The sequence below is a fragment of the Zingiber officinale genome, chromosome 8B (genome assembly GCF_018446385.1).
Source record: "Zingiber officinale cultivar Zhangliang chromosome 8B, Zo_v1.1, whole genome shotgun sequence".
Taxonomy (NCBI): Eukaryota; Viridiplantae; Streptophyta; class Magnoliopsida; order Zingiberales; family Zingiberaceae; genus Zingiber; species Zingiber officinale.
The window spans coordinates 3,631,873-3,641,429 of NC_056001.1; the positions used below are offsets into that span (position 1 = coordinate 3,631,873).

The following is a 9,557-nucleotide window of genomic DNA, read 5'->3' on the forward strand; positions in this document are numbered from 1 at the left end:
AGTAATACTTTCTTCAAGTATTTTCATAGTTGTCCCTATCTTTATTTTTATTTTTTCAAAAAAACCTATAGTAGATTTTTTTTATTATAAATTTTTAGATATTGTGGAATGTGTGATTCACACTTGTCGCAACAGAATTAGACAAAATAGAAAAATATTCAAATGGAATCTAATTCTTTCCACTAAGATGGGCTTTGATATGATCTAGTATAAATGGGAGGGTAGGTCTAGAACCAAAGAATGTTCCATTTTTTTTTTTTTTGGAAAAGTAGCGCATTGGATTGGAGACTGCGAGTCTTTGCTCCTTTCCAGTTTCCACAATACTTCGTGCTCTCTGCCAAAAGTCAAGAATTTTAATTTTACCAATTATTTTTTCGTTTAAAAAAAAAGCTCTGCCATCCAAAATAATATTTATAATTAAATACAACTTATATATTTCTTATTAAAGGACTTTACAAGGCTACATTGCTTGACTTCAACTCGTAGACAAAATGATCATTCACGTCGGCCTTGTATGTTCACATTCATGCTTGTTCGGACCTTCACTCTCTCTAATGAAGCTAACTCAATTTTCCTGAATCAGTCTGAACAAGTAATTTTATTTTATTTAAAGAAAAACAGAAAGCAAAATAAAAAAGAAAGAAGGAAAGAAAGAAATGCCTGCTTTCCGAAAAGTTTGGTTCCTTTTTCCATCCGTATCAAACCTCAAGATTATCACCACATCGCAGGCATTCAATGTGGTCGAATCGAGTACACCTCCCCAGGAATGGTGTGCAATCCTAGAAGTTGAAGGCCCCTAAATGCATGCACAGGGCACTGGACCTCGAAACAGATGCGACACGAGACGTCCACATCAGAACGAAAGAGTCACTTACTGATCAAGATGGAAACCGGGAATGATAAGGTTCCGAGTTGATGGAGATGTGTAGATTAAAGTCAGTAAGATGCTGCAACTTGCTCTCCCTCTCTCCCTCTCAAGCACTGTACTTTCACCTTGTCTTCCATGCCCACCAGGCCACCACCACGGCCATCGCAACCACCGGTCCACCACTGCCACTAGACAAAGAAGAGATTACTCAGTGCCCTCGACTCAAAGAAAACGCAGCACTTGCTCCACTAGTCCCTCTCTATCTCTCGAGAAAAGTTAAAATATTGCGAAAATCTATCAAGTCCAGAGTTCATATAAATCTTCTACAGCAAAAAAAAAAATCTGTAATTTACCGGAGGAGCTGCCTCGGTGGAAGTTGGGTCGATCGCCCATAAAACAACAGAGGACCACCACACTGACCACACCAACACCACCATCACCGCGGTGGGGACGCGCAGGGGACAAGTACTGCCACACCGTCTCAGCGGCTCGGCAGTCCGCCCACCGAGATGGAAACAGAGGTCCAGAATCCCCACTTCATTCTTCCTCGTGAATCACAAGACAAAATTGACCAATATGAACGAATTCATTCTAGTAAAACTGAAACGAGGAGCATTTTGTCACTGCAACCTTCATGGTTTATACTTCATGCATGCACCAAACAAGCTCTTCTTCTGAAAGTATGTACACTGAGTTATTATAGTCTACAACCTTGTCTATCAACCTATCTATCTATCTGTCTATCTGATTTATCACAAAACTCCCACCTAATTCTTGCGTATAACGTCAAGCCTTTACAATACAGATGATTATAGCTACATTTATCGACTAAGATTACAGGGTTCTTCATCTGCTAGGACTTTATTGAGAGTGGCGTTATTTGACTGATCTTATTGGGTATAGTAAATGGCCTAAAATTCCATTATTAGGCTTCCAAATGGGGCTCTGTGGGGAATGCCTTTTCTCCTCTTGGCGCTGCGGAAACTGGCGGCGGTAGGCGGAGGAGTCGACGGCGTGAAGCTATGAGTCACATTGCTCTTCTCGCTGCCTCGGCTACTGCTCGTGTACGACTCCTCCTCCGAGTCGGATTGCGCGGTTAACTTCTTCTTCTTCAGCTTCAGCATCTTTTTCTTCTTTTTGTTGATATAATAATCGGAGGCGGTGCCGGCGATCTGGAAAGCGCATTTTCGTCAAGCAGGTCGGTCAAGATCGGACCTTTAATTCCCCCACCAACCTTTTTGGGTTTAAAGATGAGATTTTTATTTCAAAATGGAGGGGAGGGATTGACGGGTACCTTGCAGCCGAGGGAGCAGAAGCGGAAGGAGTCGAGGAGGCTTCGCTCGCAGACCTCGCAGGTGTTGGTGACGCCCTTGCCGGGCCTCGGCTGGGGGCGTTCGTTGAGGAAGACGACGCGGGCGCTATTGATGATGTACGTCTGCACGCCAGTGATGTCCAATACCTTTTGGATCTCAGAAACCCTGATCACATCATGGTAGGACGACCTCCTTATCTGTTACCAAAACCAGAACAAGGATTTATCAGCTCCAATTAGTAAAAGACCACAAGCGGGGAGAAGAATCTAGGTTCCATTCCAAAAAAAACAGGGAGATCGCAAAAGGAGCCTTATATAGTATAGAGAGCAACTCGCCAACTAGATTTGATAGAGCAAGAACCAAATCGAGAAGAACAAACCGAGGTAAAAAAAAAAAAAAAAGAAGAAGAAATGCACCTGGATTGCACGGTGGCCACGGTGTTGAGCAAGGCATACAGAGCAGAGAGCGCCATTCATGCAATCAAGGCAGTACATATTACACTCGCTCTTGTGAGAGTCGGCGTGCAGCTTGCATTGAACGAAGAAGCCCGTCGACAGCAGCGGCCGTAGCCACGCCGGCCACCGTCCCTCTTCCATTCCTCCGCCGCCGTCCTGTTCCATTACGAATCATTCCAAAACAAAAGCTCATCAATATCCCAACTAAATCTACCAACTTAAACCACACCAAAACGGTAAAAACACAACTTTGATACACACGATCACAAGGAGAAAGTCGAATACTCACCATGATTCCTCTGGTTTCAAAAAAAAAGAGTCCAACCGCTAAAAACCGCGACTTTGCTCGCTCCTGATGAGAGCAGAAAAAGAATCGAAATTTGAGAGGAAAGAAGGATGGAGAGAGAGAGAGAGACCGAGAGAGAGAGAGGGAGAGGGGATGAGAAGACAAAGAAAAAACAAGGTTGTTCTTATCCTCTCAAATTTCCGAAGAAGAGCTTTAAGATGCGTTGATCGCAAGGAACCCTGCTTTTCTTCTTCCCATCACCCTCCATCCATTTGTTTAATCCTAATTCGTGTTTTTTTTTTCTTTTTCTTTTTTTTTTATAAACGTTTTATTCTACCCATGCCTTTTTAGACTTCTTTCTCCATTTTTAAAAATTATTTTTCTAATTCAATTAATGTCATATGTTGAAATTTGCAAAGAATAAGATAAATATCAAAGATAGTAATTTTCCCCATTTCTAATAATTACGTCATACTCAATATTCAATTAATTACTTCTATAACATATATATTTTTTTAAAAAAATCTCAACCCTCATAATTGATGTTAATCCCTTAAATAAGATTATAAAATTTTAAAAATATCATTATCAACTTTTTTTTTCATAGTGACCCCTGAAAAAAGATGGGATAGATTTTTTAAATTATAAAAAAAACAAAATATATAGTAATGCAAGTCGTAAGATATTACTTTGCCTCTTTTCCACTTGCATTAGATTAAACTTGTCTATTCCTCCGACATTTTACCTTCATAATTATGATCACTTAGACTAAAACATCAAATCATCTCTTCTCTTAGTGTTATACCAAAGTTAAAATTTTGTCCGATAGATAAATTAGAAGAAACTTCCAATTAAAAATTTCTTCAAATTAGTCAAATCATTTTTTTCTCTTATAATTTGCTTCATGATTGAATTTATTTTATGATTACTAAAAAATAATATTTCAAAGATAAAATCCCTATCAAACATCAATGATTCTTTTCCTTCTCCACCTAAAAAACCCTGATTCGACTGGTATAATTTCAAAGCGTCGCCTTCCTCTCCACAACACTATTGGAAATTCAATAGTTCATCAAAAAAAACAATCGAAAAACACTATTTAACAATTGACTTAACCAATTTACTATTTTATTACTTTATATTATTATTATTAAAAATCCTTTTACACGAGTTCTATATTTTATCGTCTAATATCTATCGATCTCCTAACAAAAATCAAATCACTTTGTGCTGAAAAGTAAACAAAAGTTATGTCCATTGAAAATCAATGACCTGATCGATTCCATGAGCTAAATCGACCAACTGGATGAGGTGCAGAAGGCTCTGCGTCATGACAAAACATGGCCGAACGGCATGGGTCAGTCAGAATTGAACGCTTTAAATGTTGATGCGTCTCCTCGAGATGGCAAGTGTGCTACGGCAACAACAAAAGAACAGTTGCTGCCGTCGTCAAATTTTTTTTTTGGTTTAATTTCTCATTAGTCCACATAGCACTTTGATTAGCTGCTAAGGAACACGTTTGCATCGATTAGAGAATATAAAACTTTTAATACCAATTAGATGGTGAGCAACATCACGGCACAGAAGCAGGAATGTGGCCCACCACACTCACCAATAAGTACAGCTTGGTGGGGTCCGTCTAATTACATAGATATTTCCATGCTTCAGCGAGATTAGATTATGTTTGTTGGATGGTTTTGATCTTCTTTAGCTAATTATATATAATCGAGAAAGGAATGAAAGAAGATATGCTTGTTGAAGATAAGTATGAAAAGTTTTGTTGTTAAAGAAACATATTAGTACTAAAAGTCCTCTAAGATGTTATTATTCTTCATCCCTTAATTGCCTAACTAATATTCTTTTTAATTGTTGCCCCCGAACGCATGTCGAACGAATCGACATGCGAATTTAATATTTATAAGGTGTAGGAAAATTCTCCACGTATATGTCAACTTAAACGAGAGGGGACTTCTTATTTATTCTTATTAATTAATATAATAATTAAGTTTTATCTTACATAGACTATATGTATTCTGTGATGACATTAAGCTTTATTTCTTATTATATCATCATTTATATTTATATAAATTTTATTTTATTTTATTGTTACTAATTAAGTTTTTTTAGTTTTCCTCTTTCTCGTTTGATATGCGTGTTTGTCATAATTTCACATTGTCTAACTGAAGTATTTATTGATCGTCTAAGTACATGCTCGTACCATCTTAAACGTGTCTCTCGGAGTTTTCCCTGAATAGATTCAACTCTAACTTTCTCTCTAATGCTCTCATTTCTTATTCTGTCTATTCTCGTATGTCCACACATCCACCTTAAGATCTTCATCTCTGCAACTCTTATCTTCTGCTAATGTGCTTGAGTCATAACTCAACATTCAGCTCCATATAACATAGCAGGTCTAACTGTGATTTTGTAGAATTTTTCTTTAAGTTTTAGAGATACTTTACGGTCACATAAAGCACTTGACGCTCTCCTCCATTTTAATTATTCTGCTTGTTTCCATCATTTTAAAAAAATGATCATAAATATCTAAAGCTCTCAGTTTCGGACAACTCGTCATCTTTTATCTTAACAATTTTCTCATTATGTCTAATATTGCTAAACTTAAATTTCATATATCATGTCTTTATTCTACTAAGCTTAAAATATTTTTCTTCTAGTGTTTCCCGCCAAGATTCTAGTTTAACATTTACTGCTTCACATGTTTCATCTATCAAAATAATATCATCTGCAAATAACATACACCATAGTACTGTGTCTTAAATGTGTGCAGTGAGTTCATCCCTATCTTTATTGGAAATACTTCAGTTACTCCTAAAGTCTTTACTCTAGTCGTTACATCCTCGTATATATCTTTAATTAGTTCAATGTATGTTACGCTGACACATTTCTTTTCTAGGATTCTTCATATAATTTCTCTCAGGACTCTATTATAAGCTTTTTCTAAGTCAATGAATACCATCTGTAGATCTTATTTTTGCTCTCGATATTTTTTTAATTAATTGTCTAAGAAAATATATAACTTCTATTGTTGACCTTCCAAGTATAAATCCAAATTAATTTTCAGTCACCATGATCTTTGATCCTGTCCGAAAGTCGAAGAAATGGATGCTGGGGGTGTGGTGCTCCTGTTGACCTCCGGTGGACTTCGCTCCCGCCTACAACACAAGCAGCGTTAGTGCCGAGCCAGGGAAGGGGTCCCCGACGATAGCCCTCCGATGCTCAAGTCAGTCTCCAACGAAGCAAGAAACAAGAAGAAAGAACTGTAGCGCAACAGTAGAAATTGCATGTAAATCATACCTCCACCGATGCTTGGACCCTCTTTATATAGAGCTCCGGAAGTGCGCGTGCAGGCTTCCCAAGTCGAGCACGTATCTCAAAGCTTTTCCTAAAAAGACATATCAGTAAAGTGTCTCTCACATAGTACCTTAACGGGCCGAGCATATCTTTGAAGTGACAGTGAAAGCTTCCGCCATACGATCTTCTGTCTGACCATGTCGTTTGTCAGCGGCGCTGACTCCCAAAAGGATGTCCAAAGATATCTTCCTATGTCTGCTGCTTGGCCGAGCGGAGTAGCCGCTCGAATGAAACTCCACTATCCATGTACTATCTGCTGTCGGGCCAAGCGGGAAGGTCGCTCGACTAGAAGTCCACTGCCCCGTGTAGTCTGCAGTCGGTCGAGCGGGATGGCTGCTCGGTCGGAAATCCATTATCTTGATCTATCGTTGGGCTGAGCGGGATGACCGCTTGGCAGGAAGCTCATTGTCCACGTGCTCGGCTGATGTTGAGTATGCTGCTCGGCCGAGCGGTCGAGCCGCTCAGCTCGACTTCTGCGCGTCCCTTGAGCGTCGATTTGATTATTTCCTGTGTCAAAGACGGTGGATCGGTCCTTAACCCCGATCGGAGTATGCTTCGCCCGACCAACCAACACCGTCGACCCCCTAACCGTCTTGGCTTTGACCTCCACCGTGGCAGCGAGGTGGGGGCCCTCACCCTTGCCGCATCACAAGTCTCCCCTTCAAGTCTAGTTGAAGGAGGCAATAGTCCGACTAACTGGACACTTGTGCGAGCCGATTTCCTCTCGATCAGGATGGGCTTGATCCTCGCTGATCGGCTTTTTGAAGCTTGTCGCTCGGTCATAAGCATCTTCCATCGATCCGATCGGACGAACGAAGGTTTGCACTTGTGGAAATTTTTCCTTGGGCTATCTTGGGCGAGCGCGAGCTGGGCTGACGTCACCTAGATTTCTTGGGAATCGTGCAAATCCCCACTCATTAAGGCTGAACATGTTCCCATGTCTTCATTAATCACCGACCCGTGGTAGTGTGCCACGGTAATGCCCGCTTCCGCCATACGCTTGACGCGACAAGCGTGATGTGACGCTTGGCGATTTGAATTCAACAGTGAGATCTTGGCATGGGTTTCTGTGACCTAGATCAGACTGCTCCGGTCGTTCGAGCCCGGGCCTTATAAGCCCGCTACACAGCTTCCTTCGCACACTTCGCGTGCGAGTTCTCCGACGACCATCTCTTCGTGCTCCTGTGCGATCTTGTCTCCGACAATCCTCTACGCCTCTCCTCCGACATTCTTTGCTTTCTCGGTGATCCTTTTTCCGATAAGCTCTCTCCCCATCGCGTATGCTTTTTATCTGTTTTGGCTTTTCTTTTTGTTCCGACAGTATTCAAGCTACCTTTCTTCCCCTTCGATCGCATTTCTTCACCTTTTTCCTCTGTTCTTGAGATGGCAAGCTCTTCCTAGTCGCCTGCTCCTGTCCCTGGATTTCGGTACACATCCATGGAGTCTAGGTTTAATGGGGGTAACGCTGAGAGCTTACACGATGACTTTAACATTCCTTCTGACCATCATATCCTTTTACCTTCTTTGTCCGATCGACCCAACTCTGCGTTGACTGGCTGCATTTATTTCTTCCGAGACCAATTTATCGTCGGTCTGCGGGTTCCCCTTCATCCCTTCATCCCTTCATTCCCGCAGTGTGTAAATATTTTCTTATTTCTCTTAACCAACTTGTGTCGAACTCCTTCCGACTGCTGTGCGGCGTCGTTGTCTTATTTTGGTTGCATGACATTCCTCTTATCCCGGATCTTTCATTATTTTTATTACCCTAAGCTGTCCGATTCAGGGACCTTCCTCTTCCAGTCTTGAGTCGGTTTGGTTTTCTTCGACAAGATGTCGACCTCCAACAAGCACTGGAAGGAATACTTTTTCTTCATGCGTCTTCCCGAGCGGCCAGATTTTCCGACCAACTGCAGCTCGAAGTGACGCCTCAGCCCCCTCAGCCCCCTCTGAAAAGTTACAAGAGATTATCAGACTACTTGAACGCAGCCTCCATGCTAGCCAGTCAGAAATATGACATCTATAAGTTGCTATTGGAGGGTGTCTTGTATATCTTCGGTCTGAGTCCGATCCGCACCCGGCTGCCGACCAGCCTAGGTATGAAGCTTCTTTACTTACTCCTTTGATGCTAACTGATTTTTCCTTCTCTTTTGCAACCGAAGTCATGATGCGGGCACGTATGACTGGCAAGACGAAGCTCAAGGACGCCGCAATCAATGTGGCAGCTGTTGAAGAGCTAACGAGCCACGACCTACAGCCAGTTGGCTCGCATGTCGATCTGCTGGGCGAGAGCTAGGAGATGCCCGCTGTTGTGGGCGAAGGCGAGGTCAGCTGTGAGCCGAGTGGAGGAGTTGCTCCGAGCTCATAGCCTCCAGCCGAGCGATGCCCTATCATTCCCGTTGAGGAGCCGTCGGGCTCGGTCTCCTCTGATGTGCCACTGAACAGGTGCAAGAGGCGCTAAGCCGAACCCTCCTCGCGTTCCGCCACATCGGGGGCATAGTCGGCCGAGCGGGTCGAAACTTCGACCCCCACTCTAGTTCAGCAAACGGTGGCCTCCGCATTGTCTGATCGGGCGTCATCCCTTGCCGAACTACCACAAGGGACTCTGCCCGCACCGCCGGTGGCCTTCATTCCACCGGCTTCGAAGCCCTCAAAGGTTCATAAGTCCCGCATCCGCCCGACGACGGTGTCCTGCCCCTCGGGTCGGGCTACCTCGGCACAGTCGGCCCCGAGCGACCAACGCCACATCACTGCGATCCTCCATTTGTCCACCGAAGAGTACAACCAGCCGAGTCCCGGGTATCGAGACCCTGAGCCTCATATCATTATCTAGGGACCACTCACTAAGATCTGGGAGGACACACGAGCTCGTGCGGCGATGATGCCTTCGGGCGCCCTTACGAACAGCGACACCCAAATGCCCACTGGAGTAAGTATTTTAATATAAATTCATAATTTACCTCCGACGACACTCACGAACTCTTTTTTACATGTCGGCAGTACTGGGTAGAGAGCCTGACCATGTGCCACAGACTCGCCTTCCTGGAAGAGGAGGTGAAGCGGCTGAAGGTGTCAAGCGGTCAACCTTCCGCCGCTCAGGAGAAAACAACTGCCGAGGTGGCCAGGCTTCAAGATGCTCTGGAGAAGAGTGAAAAATTGCTTGAGGCCAAACGAGCCAAGAGCGCTGGACAGGCCACCATGCTGGAGCGATTGAATAAGCAGGTAGCTACCTTTGACAATAAGATCGAGTCGACCAACGCATGGAA

General features: G+C 43.0%; 1 protein-coding gene across 1 annotated transcript; it reads right to left on the minus strand.

Annotated features, from left to right (window-relative positions):
* Nucleotides 1-1,521: 1,521 nt before the first annotated feature.
* Nucleotides 1,522-3,122, minus strand: LOC122016480 (protein RGF1 INDUCIBLE TRANSCRIPTION FACTOR 1-like). The gene is made up of 4 exons (XM_042573780.1): nt 2,926-3,122; nt 2,598-2,792; nt 2,163-2,378; nt 1,522-2,040 (listed from the first exon to the last, which is right to left on the minus strand). Exons 1-4 carry the CDS (start codon nt 2,926-2,928, stop codon nt 1,780-1,782), a joined length of 675 nt encoding a protein of 224 aa, XP_042429714.1. The 5' UTR covers nt 2,929-3,122; the 3' UTR covers nt 1,522-1,779.
* Between the last annotated feature and the right edge of the window lie 6,435 nt (nt 3,123-9,557).